The sequence below is a fragment of the Entelurus aequoreus genome, linkage group LG02 (assembly GCF_033978785.1).
Source record: "Entelurus aequoreus isolate RoL-2023_Sb linkage group LG02, RoL_Eaeq_v1.1, whole genome shotgun sequence".
NCBI classification, from domain to species: Eukaryota; Metazoa; Chordata; class Actinopteri; order Syngnathiformes; family Syngnathidae; genus Entelurus; species Entelurus aequoreus.
In genome coordinates, this window is record NC_084732.1 from 46,052,644 (window position 1) to 46,076,317 (window position 23,674).

The 23,674-nt window shown below is 39.4% G+C and overlaps 1 protein-coding gene across 2 annotated transcripts; it reads left to right on the top strand.

Moving 5' to 3' along the window:
* The first annotated feature begins 553 nt into the window (after positions 1–553).
* On the top strand, positions 554–20,846 carry aqp9b (aquaporin 9b). 2 transcript variants are annotated; one of them, XM_062027697.1, is made up of 6 exons: positions 554–672; positions 1,078–1,204; positions 6,679–6,816; positions 9,565–9,683; positions 14,597–14,814; positions 20,601–20,846. In XM_062027697.1, the coding sequence occupies exons 1-6, from the start codon at positions 571–573 to the stop codon at positions 20,761–20,763; spliced, it is 867 nt and encodes a 288-aa protein (XP_061883681.1). In that variant the 5' UTR covers positions 554–570; the 3' UTR covers positions 20,764–20,846. The 2 variants fall into 2 exon arrangements, with proteins under 2 accessions (XP_061883681.1, XP_061883692.1); XM_062027708.1 differs by lacking the exons at positions 554–672; positions 1,078–1,204 and adding an exon at positions 5,776–5,996.
* The last annotated feature ends 2,828 nt before the right edge of the window (positions 20,847–23,674 follow it).

The window sequence follows — 23,674 nt, forward strand, 5'->3', positions numbered from 1 at the left end:
CCTTTCTTTTTTAGCACCAAAAACAATTATCTCAGTTTTATCTATTTAGTTGTAGGAAATGTTGGCACATCCAGTGTTTGACTTTGCTCAATGCACTGGCACAGAAGATCTAGACCCGGCCTTGGCGTGCTGCCCGCCTTGGCACGCATATATGTGTCCTTTTTTTGCCATTTCAGAATGTGGTCAGCCTAGGATACACATTACTTCTACTATAGCTAAATCAACTAATACTAGGTTTCTTATTGCTCTACTACTACTCTCATAACTTCTACTAATAGTAATATTAGTATGGACAAAAAAAGACTCAGGTTATTATGAGCAAAAGTAACCTACCAGTACTGACTGCAGTTGACATGTTTCTTGTGGCATTTGGATGTGTTTCTGTCGAAGTGTGGGACCTATTATTACCCTGGGACGCGCGTACAGGCACAGTAAGGCCACTAGCGGTGACAAGCGGGAGTGCACGCAGCGAGTGGGAGGCGACCATCAGCGCTCGACTTCTTCTCTCCTTCTTCTTCTTGTTGTGTGTTTATTGTGAGGCGGCGGCACTAACCTGCAGCAGGGAGCAAGATGGACAGTGAGTGCCGCAGGAGGTGGAAGGCCAGGCTTGCCCTGAGGCGGGACATCTTCAAGGAGTTCCTGGCGGAGTTTGTGGGGATATTTGTCCTGATAGTGAGTACTGTCTCCCTGCACCTGTCATTCAGCTTAAACAGCCGCTTTAAGGCTAGTGCAGCTAATGACGTGTCTGCTGCTCCACTCACTCTTTAATGCAACACGCTGCTTCTCATATGTCTCTCCATCTCAGTTAGTTCTACATGTTTGTGGGTGTCTTTCACCTCCACCTGTCACCGCCTAAGTTCAATGACTGTGACCTTTTAGTGCAGCCTTCTTATTTGTGGATGACTGCTCTCGCTTTGTTTTTTCTCCAAACTAAGTGGGGGGATTCTTTATTTTTCTTGAGCTGCCTTTTGGACAAATTGTGCTTGGCAGTTGGACGCGGTTGTCAGAGAAGGGGGCGAGTGTTAAAGGTGCCTTTAATTGGACTTGTTGAAAAGCAGCGTGTTCTGTGTCTCGCAGCTCTTTGGATGCGGTTCAGTGGCCCAGGCCGTCCTCAGTAAGGGGGCACTGGGGGAGCCCCTGTCCATCCACCTCGGCTTCACTCTGGGACTCATGATGGCCGCCTACATTGCAGGAGGGGTGTCAGGTAAACGCACCATCACCTGGGAACACATTGTGCAGCATTATGTCTCATAAGCAGGGAGTTGTATAGCGTTTTTTCTGCCCATTATTGGTCTGAGTGATGTTATTGATGTGGTTATCAATAAAGATGCAATCAATGTGACTGGGAAAGGTTTTAAAGTTAAAGTTAAAGTACCAATGATTGTCACACACACACGAGGTGTGGTGAAATTACCCTCTGCATTTGACCCATTCCCTTGTTCACCCCCTGGGAGGTGAGGGGAGCAGTGAGCAGCAGCGGTGGTCACGCCCGGGAATCATTTTTGGTGATTTAAAGGCCTACTGAAACCCACTACTACCGACCACGCAGTCTGATAGTTTATACATCAATGATGAAATCTTAACATTGCAACACATGCCAATACGGCCGGGTTAACTTATAAAGTGCAATTTTAAATTTCCCGGGAAACTTCCGGCTGAAAACGTCTAGGTATGATGACGTTTGCGCGTGACGTCAAGGGTTGAAGCGGAAGTATTGGGACACCATTGTATCTCAATACAAACAGCTCTGTTTTCATCGCTAAATTCCACAGTATTCTGGACATCTGTGTTGGTGAATCTTTTGCAATGTGTTCAAATAACAATGGAGACTGCAAAGAAGAAAGCTGTAGGTGGGATCGGTTTATTAACGGCTGGCTACAGCAACACAACCAGGAGGACTTTGAGTTGGATATCAGACGCGCTACCGTGAGTACAGCTTTGGCTTCCAAACATTTGATCGCTTGCCCGTACGTGTGTGGCGCTATGTGCATGTCACGTACGTAACTTTGGGGAAATATATGTTTCTTGCCGACTCTGATGGCAGCCGGGGTGTCGTCGAAAGCTACAACGCCCGCCGCCGCGCCACTGTCCTCACCTTGACTTCCTCCGTCTCCGGGCCGCCGACCGCACCAATCATCGTGGTGAAGTCCTTCGTGGTGAAGTCCTTCATCGCGCCGTCGATCGCTGGAACGCAGGTGAGCACGGGTCGTGATGAGCAGATGAGAGCTGGCGTAGGTGCAGAGCTAATGTTTTTAGCATAGCTCTGTCGAGGTCCCGTAGCTAAGTTAGCTTCAATGGCGTCGTTAGCAACAGCATTGCTAGGCTTCGCCAGGCTGGAAAGCATTAACCGTGTGGTTACAGGTCCAGGTTTTGGTAGGAATGTTGATCTTCTGTCTATCCTTCCAATCAGGGGCTTATTTCTTCTGTTTATATATGCAGTTAAGCACGATGCTATCACGTTAGCTCCGTAGCTAAAGTGCTTCGCCGATGTATTGTCGTGGAGATAAAAGTCACTGTGAATGTCCATTTCGCGTTCTCGACTCTCATTTTCAAGAGGATATAGTATCCGAGGTGGTTTAAAATACAAATCCGTGATCCACAATAGAAAAAGGAGAGAGTGTGGAATCCGATGAGCCCTTGTACCTAAGTTACGGTCAGAGCGAAAAAAGATACGTCCTGCATTGCACTCTAATCCTTCACTCTCACGTTCCTCATCCACGAATCTTTCATCCTGGCTCAAATTAATGGGGTCATCGTCGCTTTCTCGGTCCGAATCGCTCTCGCTGCTGGTGTAAACAATGTGCAAATGTAAAGGGGGGCCTTCAACCTGTGACGTCACGCTACTTCCGGTACAGGCAAGGCTTTTTTATCAGCGACCAAAACTTTATCGTCGATGTTCTCTACTAAATCCTTTCAGCAAAAATATGGCAATATCACGAAATGATCAAGTATGACACATAGAATGGATCTGCTATCCCGGTTTAAATAAGAACATTTCATTTCAGTAGGCCTTTAACCCCCAATTCCAACCCTTGATGCTGAGTGCCAAGCAGAGAGGTAATGGGTCCCTTTTTTTTTTTGTAGTCTTTGTCAAGTCTATTTTTTTTATATCGCGCTTTTCTATTATTAGAAACTCAAAGCGCTCACATAGAAGTGGGAACCCATCATTCATTCACACCTGGTGGTGGTAAGCTACATTTGTAGCCACAGCTGCCCTGGGGTAGACTGACGGAAGCGAGGCTGCCAGTTTGCGCCTACGGCCCCTCCGACCACCACCTATCATTCATTCATCATTCATTCACCAGTGTGAGCGGCACCGGGGGCAAGGGTGAAGTGTCCTGCCCAAGGACACAACGGCAGCAATTTGGATGTCAAGATGTGGGGAGCGAACCAGCAACCCTCAGGTTTCTGCCACGGCCACTATACCCACTACGCCATACCGCAGTCATCCACAAGTCTTGGGGCGGTATAGCTCGGTTGGTAAAGTGGCCGTGCCAGCAACTTGAGGGTTAGAGGTTCGATCCCCGCTTCCGCCATCCTAGTCGCAAGACACTTTACCCACCTGCTCCCAGTGCCACCCACATTGGTTTAAATGTAACTTAGATATTGGGTTTCACTATGTAAAAAAGCTTTGAATCTCTAGAGAAAAGCACTATATAAATATAATTCAAATCAATTCAAAAGTAGTCTTTGGTATGACTCGGCCGGGGTTTGAACACACAACCTACCAGTCTCAGGGAGGACACTCTAACCGCAAGGCCACTGAGCAGGTGGTTTGGTTTGATCACTGCTTGTATTTAGGGGGGGGTCTCCATGCGATTGTTTTACTTCCAATACCAATATTGGAGCCTTGAGTGTTGGCGGGTACCGATATAAATCCGATACGATATCAGCACAAATCATACTACATATTTTTATTATTTTGTAGTGTGGAAGGTATTAGAAAAGGTTAAATCAAGTGAAATTACACTAACATAAACATTAACCTTATGACAGATTTATGCTTTAAAAGTGGAGTGCTAATTTGGGTTTTGGCGATATCTAGAGGTCATAATAATTAATTAAATTAAGGGCATGATGGAGTAAATTCAATGATGCGGACACGTTTTGTTACTGAATACTTTCTAATACGCCTCTGCCTTGGAGACTTTGTATATGTCAGTAATATACAACTATAATTATTTGAAACTTGTTTCTATTGACAAATGGCATGTTTTAGACCGCAATATTGTTCAATTAAGGACACTTATTTTGTACGTCTAGCTTGTGTGATATTGTGTGTTAAGCTGTTGTGTAGCTGCTAGCTGTAATAGCTTATCCGTGTTTACCATTTTTTTATATGACTTCACTAAAATACAAAAAAAAAAATCAACCCCGTGTGCTTGTTGTAGGAAATTCAGATGTTGACTGGCTGTCCATCTTTGCACAAGTACACATACTCATGCAGGACTGCTTGCATCAGAGATTTTAGATGCACGCCGATACCATCCGATTGTTTTTGCTGATATCCGACCGATATCTGATACCAATATCGGATCGAGACACCCCTACTTATAATTTCCTTTAGTGTAAAACATGATGGATACATTGTTATGGCTTTATTAAACTTATACTTAGACCTCCTTTTATTTTCATTCAAATTTGAACTTTACAGTACAGATAAGCACAACATTTTGTTGTATTAGCTCGTTGTAGTGCAGGATAAAAGAGCAATAAGGTGCAGATATAAATAAATAGATTACTGTACAATACGGATTCAAAGCCAACACACACAAATATTGAACGTGCTATACAAAAACTTTGACACATCTGCACAAAGATGATATTGGTTAAATGTAAATATGTTAAAAAAAAACATCCATGGGTGTTCTTAAGTGTCATGCATTATTGATGATTGATGATTATTAGGAATTGTTTGTCAATATAGTAGTGCAGTCGTGTACTTCACTGCAAACAAGAATGGTAATCATTCAATCAATCAAAGTTTACTTACATAGCCCTAAATCACGAGTGTCTCAAAGGGCTGCACGAGCCACAAAAATAATAATAAATAATAAACCTATGGATAGAAAATTACATAATATGAGAATGTTTGTTAAGGCAGGATGAATGATACATCTCATGTATTAATAATGCCATGAGATTATGCAGGTGTTCCTAAAAAAAAAAGCTTAGTTTTTTAGTATATTCTACAACATTTTTGCCTCTAATTAAGCCTTTTCAAGCATAAAAATTGCTAAATGAACCAAAAAGATTGATAGTACAATAGTATTAGCCACTAGATGAGTCCAAACCAATCACTGCGCACTGTTCAGTATTGTGGCCACTGATTGGCTCAGCCTCAGACAGCATTACTATTTTGGATTGAAAGAATGTAAAGGTGACTAAAGTTAAAGTTAAAGTTACACTGACAGTCACACACACACTAGGTGTGGTGAAATTACTCTCTGCATTTGACCCATACCCTTGTTCCACCCCCTGGGAGGTAAGGGGAGCAGTGAGCAGAAGCGGCCGCGCTCGGGAATAATTTTTGGTGATTTAACCCCCAATTCCAACCCTTGATGCTGAGTGCCAAGCAGGGAGGTAATGGGTCCCATTTTTATAGTCTTGGGTATGACTCGGCCGGGGTTTGAACTCACGATCTACCGATCTCAGGTCGGACACTCCAGGGTGTACACCGCCTTCCGCCCGAATGCAGCTGAGATAGGCTCCAGCACCCCCCGCGACTGCAAGCGGTAGAAAATGGATGGATGAATTTCTACTTTGCAGAAATTCATTTATTGCGGCCATGCCTGGAACCAATTAACAGCGATAAACGAGGGATTATTGTATCTAGTTGCTCTCTTTGCGGCTAACGAGAGGGCGATTGCAAGGCTTGAGAGGACAAGGAGGTTAATATATGGAGGGATTCTGCTGCATGACTGGGCCATTGGGCCGTGGGGTCCACAGCACAGTGGGAAGCTTGTATGGGACGACATCTCTGAAGATGATCATAGGTATTGGACTAATGAGCTTTACTGGGGCATGGGTCTCCAGAGAGGTAAGTAGTGGGGTGCGGGGGGTCAGGTGTGACGAGCCCGCCCTTTCAGGCTTCCCTGGCGGGGAGTTTCCCGGTCAAAGAAGAAAACACAATTGTCTTCCCTTTGTAGGCTCCCATTTTGGCCGACAGTGTAGCGCAAGTGTGACACATCCTGGTCACTCTAATGACCCGCGCTCTACGTGTGCCTTAAGCCGCTTCAGACAGATTATGTCAGATGCAATTGGGCCCGCTGCTTCTGGCTGGTTTGTGGCGCTAGGTGTTTGTGAACAGGATGGGGAGCGGAACAATGGCTGCATGCTTGATACCCCCCCCAGTGGTGTCACCACAGCGAGGTCAAAGCTGAGATCCCAGAGTGTTAAATAAATGAGCCCACACTGTCAGCACAGGATGGGAACTTCTGGGTGGAATTTACAAATATATATTTTTGGGGGAAAAACATGTTGAGCCGTCATTATGAATATTTGATCATTAGACTCAGACTTAGACTTAGACAAACTTCAATGATCCACAAGGGAAATTGTTCCACACAGTAGCTCAGTTACAATGATGGAAAGTGTAAGGATGGAAAGGACAATGCAGGTATCATTTTACCCACTTCAATGATTCTCTCCAAACACTTTGTTGTTGTGTTGCTGCAGGTGCACATGTAAACCCGGCAGTCTCTCTTGCCATGGTGTTGCTCGGCAAGATGTCCTGGAAGAAGTTTCCTGTGTACGTGGCCGCACAGTTTTTGGGAGCCTTTGTTGGAGCCTGTTGTGTCTATTTTTTAAATTATGGTGAGTTTAAAGACCCTCTACATCAGGGCTGTCCAAACTTTTTCCAGCGAGGACGACATACAGAAAAATCAAAGAATGTGAGCAGCCACTTCGATATTGCTTATATTAAAAAAAAAAAATTCTAAAAGGCAAAAAATACATGTGTAAACATACATACACATATATATACTTATATGAATATATATATATATATATATATATATATATATATATATATATATATATATATATATATATATATATATATATATATATATATATATATATATATATATATATATATATATATATATATATATATATATATGTATATATATATATATATGTATGTATGAATACATATATATATGTACGTATACATATACTTATATATACATATATATATATATATATATATATATATATATATATATATATATATATATATATATATATATATATATATATATACACGTATATATACATATATATATATATATATATATATATATATATATATATATATATATATATATATATATATATATATATATATATATATATATATATATATACATATATATATATATATATATATATATATATATATATATATATATATATATATATATATATATATATATATATATATATATATATATACGTATTTATACACTACCGTTCAAAAGTTTGGGGTCACCCAAACAATTTTGTGGAATAGCCTTCATTTGTAAGAACAAGAATAGACTGTCGAGTTTCAGATGAAAGTTCTCTTTTTCTGGCCATTTTGAGCGTTTAATTGACCCCACAAATGTGATGCTCCAGAAACTCAATCTGCTCAAAGGAAGGTCAGTTTTGTAGCTTCTGTAACGAGCTAAACTGTTTTCAGATGTGTGAACATGATTGCACAAGGGTTTTCTAATCATCAATTAGCCTTCTGAGCCAATGAGCAAACACATTGTACCATTAGAACACTGGAGTGATAGTTGCTGGAAATGGGCCTCGATACACCTATGTAGATATTGCACCAAAAACCAGACATTTGCAGCTAAAATAGTCATTTACCACATTAGCAATGTATAGAGTGTATTTCTTTAAAGTTAAGACTAGTTTAAAGTTATCTTCATTGAAAAGTACAGTGCTTTTCCTTCAAAAATAAGGACATTTCAATGTGACCCCAAACTTTTGAATGGTAGTATATATATATACATATATATATATATATATATATATATATATATATATATATATATATATATATATATATATATATATATATATATATATATATATATATATATATATATATATATATATATATATATATATACGTATTTATATTTATATATATATATACATACATATATATATATATATATATGTATATATATATATTAGGGCTGTCAAAGTAATGCGATAATGCCACGTAAACTATAATTTCCTTTAACGGTGCTTATTGTTTTGACGCGCAATTTGGTAACTGTTGAGCCACAAGCGCGGAAAATATAGCGTGCAGAAACGGACAAAGTAAAAGTAATTATGGAAGTCGTTCTCCCGACAACAAAGACTATTTTCATCCATGACATCATCAGTGGAGCGAATGCGTGCTGCATTGAGCGCTTGCATTCAGAGAGGTGGAGCTTCACTTCCGTGTTTAATGATAGTTTACTGCATTGATAACATAAATTGTAGATTGATACTGAAAATGGTTAAGTAAGATGGGATAAAAGCTCAGCAGAAAGGAAAGCCGGTAGGCAGGAAGTCTATCCATCCATCCATTTTCTACCGCTTGTCCCTTTTGGAGTCGCGGGGGGGTGCTGGAGCCTGTCTCAGCTGCACCCGGGCGGAAAGCGGGGTACACCCTGGACAAGTCGCCACCTCATCGCAGGGCCAGGCGGGAAGTCGAGAGGCACTTTTTCAATGTCTGTCATAGAGATGTCACAATATGAACATTTCTTATCACGGATATTGTGACCAAAATTATCATGGTTATCATTATTATCTCTGTATTTTTAAATGCTCTCAAAATTTTCAAAAAGTATTTAAACTGAAATCTTGGAACTAAGTTTTATAAAAAATTTAAAAAAACACATTAAAAATTATTTCCTTGTAGAAGAAACATTATTGGAGATAAAAACACAGTTTCATGGACCTCAAGTAGAAATTGAATGTGCATATGAAATCAACACAAGCATTATAAACAAAGTAATATGGCATAAAAATAAAAATAAATAGATAAAATAAATGTGAACATTGTGCAAGATAGCACTTTATGGACATATATATATATATTTATATATATATATATATATATTGGCAAAACACTAAATTGGCCCTAGTGTGTGAATGTGAGTGTGAATGTTGTCTGTCTATCTGTGTTGGTCCTGCGATGAGTTGGTGACTTGTCCAGGGTGTACCCTGCCTTCCGCTCTAATGCAGCTGAGATAGGCTCCAGCACCCCCCGCGACCCCGAAAGGGACAAGCGGTAGAAAAATTATATATATATATATATATATATATATATATATATATATATATATATATATATATACTGTATATGTATATATGTATCCATCCATCCATCCATTTTCTACCGCTTATTCCCTATATATGTATATATATATATTTATATATGTATATATATATATATATATATATATATATATATATATATATATATATATATATATATATATATATATATATATATATATATATATATATATATGGTAATATAACCTCATTTTTTTATGTGTTTTCTTCTGGCAGATGCTTTAATGGACTACAGTAAGGGAGAATTTCTCGTTACTGGAGACAACGCCACAGCTGGCATATTTGCATCTTACCCTGCTAAACATCTCTCCATCCTCAATGGATTTATGGACCAGGTAATAATAATAATATAATTATAATACACCTTACATGCCATACGCATCTACATGTCATATTATTGTTGTACAGTTTATTACACAAAAACTACTGAACTAGGTAGCACATTGCCACAAAATCTGTGTAGGAGAATTTGGCCAAAGTCTGAATGCTCATGTATTCCATATGATGTGGTGTGCAAACAACATTATGCAACAATGAGCGTACAGTGTGTAGAAACTACTAGAGCATGTGAGCATATACTGTAGTCTGTGCACTCAAGGGCACATGTGTAATGTTTGCTGATGAATGAACAATTGTGCACAATGATGAAAACAACTATTTGTCCTCGATTCGTACGTTAGAATCTGTGTTTTAAGACATTCAAAACCGTATAGGGCAGGGGTGTCAAACTCAAATACAGAGTAGGCTAAAATTTAAAACTGAACAAAGGGCGGGCCAAGGTTGAACAAATTAACCTTTTAATAGGGACCCAAACACGTTTTGCATTGAATATTGAACAAGCAAAGCTTATATGACTTTATAGTGACATGCAAAATCGAGTTTCAAATAATAATAATAATAATAAAAAAATATTAATGGCATATCAAATACAATTTAAATAAAAATTGAATGCCTCTTTTCTATTTGCAGCCTTCTGATGTAAATATCAACATAACTTTTTCCACAGCCTAATAAATTTGAAAATAAAATAACAATGAATAAACCAACCATTCAGGACTTTAAACTGGGGCGGTATAGCTCGGTTGTTAGAGTGGCCGTGCCAGCAACTTGAGGGTTCCAGGTTCGATTCCCGCTTCCGCCATCCTAGTCACTGCCGTTGTGTCCTTGGGCAAGACACTTTACCTACCTGCTCCCAGTGCCACCCACACTGGTTTAAATGTAACTTAGATATTGGGTTTCACTATGTAAAGTGCTTTGAGTCACTAGAGAAAAGCGCTATATAAATATAATTCACTTCACTTCACTAAACTGCTCAGTTTGCAACACACTGATCTAATCTGATGTGCCCAAGCCAGATGCCTGGCATCTTTTCTCGGATGCTAGTTCATTAATGTCAGGGCTCAGGCTTTGAGCTGAGGCAACCTTCATTATCGAACGAAGGTGTTCATCAGTCTTTATATCTCGTAGTCCACCCGGACCACAGTCTTGGGGGCGTGCCTTAAAGGCACTGCCTTTAACGTCCTCTACGAGCTGTCGTCACGTCCGCTGTTCATCCATTCTAACAACGTGCCAGCCCAGTCACAAGATATGTGCGGCTTCTGTACGCACACACACGTGAATGCAACGCATATTTGATCAAAAGCGATACAGGTTGCACTGAGGGTGATTTTGACATCCATGGTATAAGGGGAATTTTTTTAACCATTCTTTTTAGGAGATTGTGAGAATATGTGTTCACAAACTCCACTTTGGCAAGATATGGAACATCTGCACTTGCTTTGCATTCTCTCACACGTACAAATCAGCAGCAAAACATCTAATATTCTCAACACACGTTCTGTGCTTTTAGAACGTTGTACAAAGTATAAAGCCTTGTAATGTCAAATACACCAAACACGAAAAATGCTCTGTCATTTCTGGTCAATCAAATTGTAGCTAAGTACATCAAGTCAGACATCAAACTAAAGATTTCAATGAGGGCTTTCCAGATTATTTTGCCATTAAACTCTGATATGATGACAGTAGCCACAAATTCCCAAAGGGTGACCAATTTTCCATAAACAAACAACATGAACTCATTCTTAATACTATATTGACCCGAATAGAAGATGACCCTGAATATCAGTCGATCTCTCTTTTTCAAAACTCCTTTGGGTGGGAGCAGCTTCACTCTTTTGTTTACAAACTAACCCACCTTAAAGGAGACCTACAGTGAATTTTAAAGCTGAGCTCCACCCCTCTGCTACGGGCTATAAGGAAAAACAAAAAAGGTAGGATACAGTATTATTTTTAGCTAATCTTGGCATGGGAATAATAATCCTGACGTGCGACATGCAGCGACACAAATGCTGATAAAAATATCTTCTTTATGCAGAGTCTGAACCGATCCGAGAGTGTGCATGTGTAACTATTGTTGTGACCGGGTGAATCTATTTAATGTTAAGAAGTTTATTTTCGACTTTCTGGGAAAAAAAATAGTGGTGACAAATTCAAGCTATATATTTAAACAGTGTACAAACCCCCTTTCCATATGAGTTGGGAAATTGTGTTAGATGTAAATATAAACGGAATACAATGATTTGCAAATCCTTTTCAACCCATATTCAATTGAATGCACTACAAAGACAAGATATTTGATGTTCAAACTTTTTTTTTTTGCAAATAATAATTGCTGCCACACGTGCCAAAGTAGTTGGGAAAGGGCATGTTCACCACTGTGTTACATGGCCTTTCCTTTTAACAACACTCAGTAAACGTTTGGGAACTGAGGAGACACATTTTTTAAGCTTCTCAGGTGGAATTCTTTCCCATTCTTGCTTGATGTACAGCTTAAGTTGTTCAACAGTCCGGGGGTCTCCGTTGTGGTATTTTAGGCTTCATAATGCGCCACACATTTTCAATGGGAGACAGGTCTGGACTACAGGCAGGCCAGTCTAGTACCCGCACTCTTTTACTATGAAGCCACATTGATGTAACACGTGGCTTGGCATTGTCTTGCTGAAATAATAATAATAATAATAATGGATTAGATTTATATAGCGCTTTTTTAGACACTTAAAGCGCTTCACAGAGAAGTGAGAACCCATCATTCACTTTTACAACTCATTCATTCATCATTCATTCTCCGGTGTGAGCGGCACCGGGGGCAAGGGTGAAGTGTCCTGCCCAAGGACACAACGGCAGCGATTTTGGACGGTGAGAGGCGGGGAGCGAACCTGCAACCCTCAGGTTTCTGGCACGGCCGCTCTACCCACTACGCCATACCGCCCCAAAATAAGCAGTGGCATTCATGGTAACGTTGCTTGGATGGCAACATATGTTGCTCCAAAACCTGTATGTACCTTTCAGCATTAATGGTGCCTTCACAGATGTGTAAGTTACCCATGCCTTGGGCACTAATACACCCCCATACCATCACAGATGCTGGCTTTTCAACTTTGCGCCTATAACAATCCGGATGGTTCTTTTCCTCTTTGGTCCGGAGGACACGACGTCCACAGTTTCCAAAAACAATTTGAAATGTGGACTCGTCAGACCACAGAACACTTTTCCACTTTGTATCAGTCCATCTTAGATGAGCTCAGGCCCAGCAAAGCCGACGGCGTTTTTGGGTGTTGTTGATAAACGGTTTTCGCCTTGCATAGGAGAGTTTTAACTTGCACTTACAGATGTAGCGACCAACTGTAGTTACTGACAGTGGGTTTCTTAAGTGTTCCTGAGCCCATGTGGTGATATCCTTTACACACTGATGTCGCTTGTTGATGCAGTACAGCCTGAGGGATCGAAGGTCACGGGCTTAGCTGCTTACGTGCAGTGATTTCTCCAGATTCTCTGAACCCTTTGATGATATTACGGACCGTAGATGGTGAAATCCCTAAATTCTTTGCAATAGCTGTTTGAGAAAGGTTTTTCTTAAACTGTTCAACAATTTGCTCACGCATTTGTTGACAAAGTGGTGACCCTCGCCCCATCCTTGTTTGTGAATGACTGAGCATTTCATGGAATCTACTTTTATACCCAATCATGGCACCCACCTGTTCCCAATTAGCCTGTTCACCTGTGGGATGTTCCAAATAAGTGTTTGATGAGCATTCCTCAACTTTATCAGTATTTATTGCCACCTTTCCCAACTTCTTTGTCACGTGTTGCTGGCATCAAATTCTAAATGATTATTTGCAAAAAAAAAAAAAAAGTTTATCAGTTTGAACATCAAATATGTTGTCTTTGTAGCATATTCAACTGAATATGGGTTGAAAATGATTTGCAAATCATTGTATTCCGTTTATATTTACATCTAACACAATTTCCCAACTCATATGGAAACGGGGTTTGTACATTTTCAAGGGATAAACTATGATACTATCGGAGAGGGTGGGGCATTTTTTCATTTGCAATCTGTGAACCCCTCCACAAACAATCATCTTGCAGACAGGCTAAAAAAACAGGTTATAAATGTCACCGTGGAGCAAACTGTACACCCAAGCATATCCAATACATATAGGCCCCTTTTAAATACACTTTTAACTAAATGAATTTTTTGTGCTTATCCATGATTAAAAGTAGACATGCATGCTTTTTACCAAAAAGGTATACGTTGTTTGTAGCCCACAGCTAGTTTGGCTAATGTTAACAGCCTACTTAATGCTATATATGAAACAGAATAACAGGCTTTTATTCTAATTTACCAGTCTGAAAATGCTGTAAACACTTGCCGGGTGATGGTGTTAAAAGTGATATTTGGTCGTCTCTTTGTTAGCTCGCTAATCTGAGTTCCTTAGTTTTGCTTCTGTGCTGGAAATGAGAAAAATCTCAATTTTTTTTTCCTGAAGCAGTCATGTGAATGATTTTGGCAGTTACTGATGCAGCAGGTGTGTGCCATGTTATGAACTTGTGAAAGAAAACAACTATACTTAAGGACAGAGTCTTCCATTCAGCCATGTAAATAAGCTATACAGATGCCCATAAAACTCACAATGCATTGCGTTTACTACGCCACCCTTTCAAGCCCTATAGTATTCTGTGAGTCAGTATTCATTGTTCATATTGGGCCAGCATAGAGCAGCTGTGTTAGATAGCAGTAAATAATACGTTACATTTTTAGAACCATCTGGCGAGCGACAGATTGAAGGGGACTCTCTGTAATAATCTTACACAAAATAATATACGGCAAAGGTCAACAAAAACTGGGAATAAAAGTACTGTCAAGTTTGTACCGTTATTCATCTTTTGACTGTTTTTGTCCTGTCAGGTGGTGGGGGCTGCTGCGTTAATTCTCTGCATCCTCGCCATCACCGACTCCAAGAACATAGGCGCCCCCAAAGGCATGGAGCCCCTCTGCATCGGCCTGGTCATCATGGCCATCGCCGTGTCCATGGGCTTGAACTGTGGCTATCCCATCAACCCAGCCAGAGACTTAAGCCCACGACTGTTCACTGCGGTGGCTGGATGGGGCGTGGACGTGTTCAGGTACTCAATACTCAATCTCAATATTTTCACCCCCGCTAAACTCTTATGCAAATCCGTGAAAACTACAATATGCTTTGAAAATTAAGTGCATTATTCTAGTATCTAACAGTAATTCAGAAGAAGATTATTTCACAGAGTCCATTAGCCTCTACCTGGACTGATCATGAATGGGGTTATGTGAACCACTACACTACCAATAACCAGGAGCCTTACACAAGACTCCTAAAGGGCCCCCCATCCAACCCAACCCCACACACACACAAATACTTGGTATATTTACATGCACTACAAAACTAATTATTGCACAGATTTGTCAGGGGTGCGTCGTGTGAGACGACGAAGGTTGTGGTGATTTTAAGTGCAGACGAATGAGGACGCATCGTAGAATAAAAAAGGGTATTTAATGATTAAACGAACAAACAAAAAGCGAAAGCAACGGGGACAGACTATAAAGACCACAAAACGGAAGGCTGGAACACAGTAAAAACACTTACAAAGAATGTGGAGCAAACGGCGTCCACAAAGTACGTGCGTACTTGATCTCAGAATGGAAAGAATCATCAACGGTGGCCAGTGAATAATGTCCCAACAACCAAATGGTGTCTCTCGCTCCACTTAAATAGTGCTAATTAATAACAGAAAGCAAGGTGAGGGGAAAAGTGCTCAAAGGCAGGCGTAAAGTTGCTGTAGGAAAGGAGAAAACAGGAAGTGAAAAACCCCAAAATAAGAGCGCAAAACAGGAACTAAAACTACACAAAAAAATACCAAGAAACTCAAGATAAGGCATGATCTGATACAACAGATCATGACAGGATTTGGTTGAAAGCATCTTTTTTAATTACATGTAATTAACTTTTAAATATGGGATTAACATGTATAGATAACCCCGCCCCTGAAATAATTTGGTTTTGTTTTAAAAGAAAAGGTTAATAATTTTTTTTACAAAAAATAGCCGGCAAATTCAATATTAAGTGGCCAGAATATGAATTTAAATAATTATATAACCTGTCATTCACTTACATGATAATGATGAATCTGTTAAGTTTTCCTTTACTTCAGAGAGAAAAGTAGAGATAGGTTGATACATATGGTTATCAGGGCAGCCTTAACCTAAGAAGCAGGCCCCCCAAACCTGTAACACCCCCGGCCCGAAAACAGTTTTGAAAAAAAATTATGATTTTACTCAACAGAACAGCATCAATGCAAAAATATAATCCATTTTAAAAATAATTTAATTATTTCGTGATGGGCACATGCACGTCTGTGCAAGTATAACAGAAGCTAATCAACTTCAAGAATAGTGCTGGCGATCTGGGAGATTGTCTGTGCTTTTAGCTCAGGAGTCGCCTCTCACACCGGCCCTGATGATTATTATCAGTGGGTGATACAAATCATAATATTGCATTATCATTATCATGATTTTTTATTATTAGTGCATCTCCTGGGAGTTAAGTCTCTCCAAGTCTTTGAAAACAGTGATGCTTCTGTTTCTAACTTTAATCGAGGGCCTTTGAATGCACCACAGTTACAGGCATCCATTTTCTACCGCTTGTCCCGTTCAGGGTCGCGGGGGGTGCTGGAGCCTATCTCAGCTGCCTTCGGGCGGAAGGCAGGGTACACCCTGGACAAGTCGCCACCTCATCGCAGGGCCAACACAGATAGACAGACAACATTCACACTCACATTCACACACTAGGGACAATTAAGTGTTGCCAATCAACCTATCCCCAGGTGCATGTCTTTGGAGGTGGGAGGAAGCCGGAGTACCCGGAGGGAACCCACGCAGTCACGGGGAGAACATGCAAACTCCACACAGAACTATACCGAGCGCAGGACCAAACCCAGGACCTTCGTATTGTGAGGCAGACGCACTAACCACTCTCCCACCGTGCTGCCCCAGTTACAGGCAATGAAATGCAAAAGTGAAACTTGTCCATAACTTTCTCCAATGTTGCCAGATAGATTTATTGTATTTACATTTTGTCCATAAATGTTTTGCCACTATCCAGGTGGATCGAACCATTTTGTATTTTTGATTGGAGGTGTAGGAAATCTTAGACATTCTTAATTTGATTCAAGCAACTCTATTATTGAGCTTCCACAGCTTTATTAATTGTATAGTAACATTTATGACATCTTGTTTTTATATAAATCACTTATTTAAATGGCAGAAAAAAAAATGTTCAAATTTCTCAAAAACCCTGTGGCCCCCCTGTGCTTGGGGCCCCGGTACAACATCCACACTGCGACGTTTCTGCCAATAACACAAGTGTGTTCATCCAACACCAGATCACATCTAAACGTTGGTGTTGTGCAGGTTCCCTGCTTGAGGCCACTCCCACACGGAGGACACTACACACGGTGTTACGGCTCCCACTTGAAGCCAAGCATTCACAGCCCCATCTCTTCCTTTCTGACTATAGTTATTAATATTTCAAACGGCACTCGTGCCTTTTGAAAATGTACTGTGAGCTTGGGGAGAACAAGGCGCGAATATGAAATATTCACTGATGCGTCTCGGAAATGAGGCTCAAGTATTTGCCCTGCAGTCATACAGTATCTTGACAAATTGGAGCGAACACTACATGGTGCACAGATGCTTTACAGAGAGTTGTGCCACCATCATTTCCCTAAAATGGACAGTTAAGATGTATTACAAATTTAAAGGATAGGGAGCAGATACTACCAAAAAAAATTGGGCAATACATTCTTGTAATTGTTTGTGGAACTCTAACTCCTGAACACAAAACACAACACAAACGGGTGAAATTATGGCAAACACACCTTGTTTTATTTTTTTAAATTATTTTTATTACAGTCATTAAACCCCAAAGTTTGATTCCATAAGTCTGATAGACTTGAAATTTCTCTCGCAGCTCAATGCCTTCAAGGACCGCTGAACAGAGTAGGAAACAACACCTGCAACGAGTAATACATATTTATAATAGATGTTATTTTTTAAACACTTTTCACTTCAATAAGTCTTAAAGTGATACAATACAAACCACCATTTAAAACAAAAACAATTTAGCCATTAAAACAGATAAAATACTAAGACTAAAACACAATTAGAAAAGTATAGGAAACACAAGACATGCAAAATAGTGGCTTTCCTAACAGTGTGTCTATTTATTTTGGTTTGTTTTTTTTTAAATAACTTGGTCAAAAGATTTTATTATGTGTATGAATACTTTTTGAGGACATTCAACAATACCACGATAATAATGATAACCGTGATAACCTTGGTCATAATAATGCTCATATTGTTACATCCCTACTGTATTGTTAAACACCTCATTCAATATGTCTTCTACACCAAGAGGAAAGAGAAGACATATGTACACACTTCACCTTTGTTGCGGTAGACAAGGACACTTTGTAAACCCTGTGGCTCCATTTTTTTTTTTTTTGGAAAAATACAACCAACTTGAAGCATCGCCTGCAGACTTACCATCAAGCCCAAGCTAATATTTCGAAATGACTAATACTGTACTGAATTACTGTTACTGTTAAAGACAATAGAGCAGGAGCAAGACCGCTTACTCTACCACTACTTTTACACCATGGACGAGTTTGTCCGCCAATTTGATAAGCTAAGATACCCGTGCAATGCACTTAAATGGCACACTGTTCTGTTAATTGCACAACTTGACACCAAAATACCAGATTTGTCATTTTTCAAGCTACCACACAAAAAAAGACAGGTATGTGATATACTGTATGTATACATCCTAGTTTTATAACACTGGTTGTTGTATTTAAAGGGGACCGTGGCCAATTGTGCACGCTGTGTGTAGTTAGTTATACACATTACAGAATACAACAAGTTTGTTTCTTCATATGACCTTAATATAGTATTCAACATTTAAAAAAAGTAAACAGTAAGGTTAGTGTAAAATGTACACAGTGATTTTTTTCATAGAGTGCAGGTGCTGTTGTAAATTTTGTTTTTGAGATGCTACGCAATAATGAACTTCAGAGATGAATTATCTTTTGTACTTTATATTTTGGTCAACTAAATTGTCATAATTTTTATTGTTTAAAACTAAATCAATTCAGATGACTTAAATATGACTAAAACACATTTGCGTCAAAAAGTTATGACTAAAACTAAATAAAAAATTGCTGTCCGAATTAAAACTGGTGCACCATGATCCGTTTGGCAATTTCATTGTTTTGATGTGACAAGGCTAAATTTATTGGCGGCATGTGAAGCTTTTGAACCCGGAAAAATCCCTAAATTATCCGCAGCTTTGTATAAAGCGCAGGCTTCAAAGCGTTGGAAAAATGTAGCGGCTTATAGTCGGGAAATTACGATCTGTACAGTATGTTTTGTGTGTGTGTGCGTGTGTGTGTGTGTGTGTGTGTGTGTGTGTGTGTGTGTGTGTGTGTGTGTGTGTGTGTGTGTGTGTGTGTGTGTGTGTGTGTGTGTGTGTGTGTGTGTGTGTGTGTGTGTGTGTGTGTGTGTGTGTGTGTGTGTGTGTGTGTGTGTGTGTGTGTGTGTGTGTGTGTGTATTTTACGCCAAGGCAAATGTATTTCCTGTTTTTTAGAGTATTAATAAAGTTTCTAGATATATTGAAGTATTTTTTTGGATGGATAATTAATAGCTGGACTGGTGGATAATAGGAGAGCTAAAAATAATCAATTCACATCCGAATCGCAACTTTTTTTTATTCTGATTCGAAATAGATTGTTTGTTTTTTTTGTTTGTTTTTTTTTAAATACATTTTTAAAGACATGTTTATTAAGCCGTTTTACTAGCTGTGCGTATACGTCATATGTCAGCTTCCAAGCTGAGCTGTTTTGCACAGGTTTTTATTATAATTTCTATACCAAATAAAACATTGCAAGAATCATGTTGAATCAAGTATCGATTCTGAATTAAAATGTCATCCCTAAAATCGGAATGGAATCGTGAGTTGTTGTAAGATTGACATCCCTACAAGATAATATTAAAAAACAATGAAAAATTGTGAAAATAATACAGTATTCAATTTAATTAAATTATTCTACTTTGTAAATTAAATTTGCAAAGTTGATAAACTTGCAGTCCTTTGCATTGAACCAACAAAGTAAAAACATTTGAAATAGGTCATTTATTTAATATCTCATTTTTTTGAAACACTTTGATAATAAAAGTAAACTTCTGCGGTATCTCAAAGTGCAGTGCTGCTCTCTGATTCCCATAATAATAATAATAATCACCAGCTGACTTTAGATATAGTTTTATTTATTTCACATATTCTGTTAGCTCTTGCTTCTATTTCCCATTAGTACATTTAATCTTATAACTAATGAGTCCAATGCATATATGTAATGCAGACAAATCTCAGCTCAGGCATGGAATTTATATTCTTATTTGCTTCCCATGTGAGTGTGAAGTGTGTCGTCACGGCGACAAAGTGACCCAGTGGGTGTCTTCTGTCTCCTGGACAGATCACCTTAACTGAGGCCGCACATAAGTGGATAATCCAATGGCATCTTGCCTACAAAGTGTGTGCTTCCTGGGTGGCGCCCCCTGTGGCTTGTTGACGTTTAAACCTGTATGCGTCTGCTTTCACCTGCTGGGCCACAAGGCTGTAGCGACTCATCATGGTCAGCCAGAGTGACAGTGAGGACACACGCTGCACATACAGAGCTGCTTATTAAGACTTTATGCTAAGCTGGGATAAAAGGCCCTTTAACCCAGGAAATACTGACAACAACATTCCTGCACACTGCACAGGAAGCGTGCCTGATTGTTGTGCAACTGAGCACGGGTTGACATTATGTGCTTTCATTGCAGGGCTGGGGGATGCTGGTGGTGGATCCCTGTGTTTGGGCCCATGGTGGGCGGCGTGGTGGGAGCTGCTATTTATTTTTTCTTCATTGAGTTGCACCACATCGACGTCCCGGAACAGGAGGAAAACAACGTCCAGCAAAAGTATGACATTGTAACTTTGACTTAAATGGACCTATATGCTCACTTCAACTTCACACCTCATATAAAGCAGAAAAAGCATGTCGCTTCTCCCAACCAATCCACAAAGACAAACACTTATAATAATGTAAACGTTTACTAACATAAGTGTGTATATATATATATATATATATATATATATATATATATATATATATATATATATATATATATATATATATATATATATATATATATATATATATATATATATACACTACCGTTCAAAAGTTTGGGGTCACCCAAACAATTTTGTGGAATAGCCTTCATTTCTAAGAACAAGAATAGACTGTCGAGTTTCAGATGAAAGTTATCTTTTTCTGGCCATTTTGAGCGTTTAATTGACCCCACAAATGTGATGCTCCAGAAACTCAATCTGCTCAAAGGAAGGTCAGTTTTGTAGCTTCTGTAACGAGCTAAACTGTTTTCAGATGTGTGAACATGATTGCACAAGGGTTTTCTAATCATCAATTATCCTTCTGAGCCAATGAGCAAACACATTGTACCATTAGAACACTGGAGTGATAGTTGCTGGAAATGGGCCTCTATACACCTATGTAGATATTGCACCAAAAACCAGACATTTGCAGCTAGAATAGTCATTTACCACATTAGCAATGTATAGAGTGTATTTCTTCAAAGTTAAGACTAGTTTAAAGTTATCTTCATTGAAATGTACAGTGCTTTTCCTTCAAAAATAAGGACATTTCAATGTGACCCCAAACTTTTGAACGGTAGTGTATATATATATACTGTATTTGTTACCAAAGTTTAATGCACTATTGATTTTCTGTGGTTATTCCAATGATTGATTGGTCTATCAACAGTTATAATGAAATGTAGAACACAGACCTTCCATGCATTCACAATGGGAATTCTTTATTTTAAAAATCACATAAAATGTGGTAAATTTATATATTTTTTTAAGTTTCTGAAGATTTTTGTTGTTGTTGTTGTAGATTGAAGTTACAGGTATATGTTGGGACTATAAAAATTAATACAGTACATTCGGCTGGTGTTCTAGTCAGAATTTAGTAAGAGCAACAATTTTATTAAAGGCCTACTGAAATGAAATTTTCTTATTCAAACGGGGATAGCAGATCCATTCTATGTGTCATACTTGATCATTTCACAATATTGCCATATTTTTGCTGAAAGGATTTAGTAGAGAACATCGACGATAAAGTTTTGGTCGCTGATAAAAAAGCCTTGCCTGTACCGGAAGTAGCGTGACGTCACAGGTTGAAGGGCTCCTCACATTTGCACATTGTTTACACCAGCGCGATTCGGACCGAGAAAGCGACGATTACCCCATTAATTTGAGCGAGGATGAAAGATTCGTGGATGAGGAAAGTGAGAGTGAAGGATTAGAGTGCAGTGCAGGACGTATCTTTTTTCGCTCTGACCGTAACTTAGGTACAAGGGCTCATTGGATTCCACACTCTCTCCTTTTTCTATTGTGGATCACGGATTTGTATTTTAAACCACCTCGGATACTATATCCTCTTGAAAATGAGAGTCGAGAACACGAAATGGACATTCACAGTGACTTTTATCTCCACGACAATACATCGGCGAAGCACTTTAGCTACGGAGCTAACGTGATAGCATTGTGCTTAAATGCAGATAGAAACAAAATAAATAAGCCCCTGACTGGAAGGATAGACAGAAGATCAACAATACTACCAAACTCTGGACATGTAACCACACGGTTAATGCTGTACCGCTTGGCGAAGCCTAGCAATGCTGTTGCTAACGACGCCATTGAAGCTAACTTAGCTACGGGACCTCGACAGAGCTATGCTAAAAACATTAGTTCTCCACCTACGCCAGCTCTCATCTGCTCATCACGACCCGTGCTCACCTGCGTTCCAGCAATCGACGGCGCGACGAAGGACTTCACCACGATGATCGGTGCGGTCGGCGGCCCGGAGACGGAGGAAGTCAAGATGAGGACAGCGGCGCGGCGGCGGGCGTTGTAGCTTTCGACGACACCCCGGCCGCCATCAGAGTCGGCAAGAAACATATATTTCCCCAAAGTTACGTACGTGACATGCACATAGCGCCACGCACGTACGGGCAAGCGATCAAATGTTTGGAAGCCAAAGCTGTACTCACGGTAGCGCGTCTGCTATCCAACTCAAAGTCCTCTTTGTTGTGTTGCTGTAGCCAGCCGCTAATACACTGATCCCACTTACAGCTTTCTTCTTTGCAGTCTCCATTGTTAATTGAACAAATTGCAAAAGATTCACCAACACAGATGTCCAGAATACTGTGGAATTTTGCGATGAAAACAGAGCTGTTTGTATTGGGACACAATGGTGTCCCAATACTTCCGGTTCAACCATTGACGTCACGCGCAAACGTCATCATACATAGACGTTTTCAGCCGGAAGTTTCCCGGGAAATTTAAAATTGCACTTTATAAGTTAACCCGGCCGTATTGGCATGTGTTGCAATGTTAAGATTTCCTCATTGATATATAAACTATCAGACTGCGTGGTCGGTAGTAGTGGGTTTCAGTAGGCCTTTAAATCATGTAATAAAGGTTTATTATGTAACAATGTAACACATTTCCACCACATTGTTTAATAACACCGCATTTTTTTATAAAATTCTTAAATGCATTCTGTTTTAAACTTTGACGCATTTTGTAATAACTTATTACATATTGCAAAAGTTATTACAAAATGCAGGCGTTGTACTTTTTTTGAATGAAAGGTAATGCCCTAATTAGAAAAACTGTCAGAGCAACACAAAATATTTCATCTTCATCAGAATTAATTTGAAGAATCTATAGTGGTAAGATGTTTTACTGGTCAAACCAAAATCAAATGCAACTTTACTGATAATAATGAAGAACTTGTCCAGGGTGTACCCCGCCTTCCGCCCGATTGTAG

Coding starts and splice junctions, on each gene's coding strand:
- aqp9b (XM_062027697.1), top strand. CDS start 571: ATGGACAGTGAGTGCCGCAGGAGGTGGAAGGCCAGGCTTGCCCTGAGG. Junction 673..1,077: donor TGGGGATATTTGTCCTGATA/GTGAGTACTGTC, acceptor TGTGTCTCGCAG/CTCTTTGGATGCGGTTCAGT. Junction 1,205..6,678: donor CATTGCAGGAGGGGTGTCAG/GTAAACGCACCA, acceptor GTGTTGCTGCAG/GTGCACATGTAAACCCGGCA.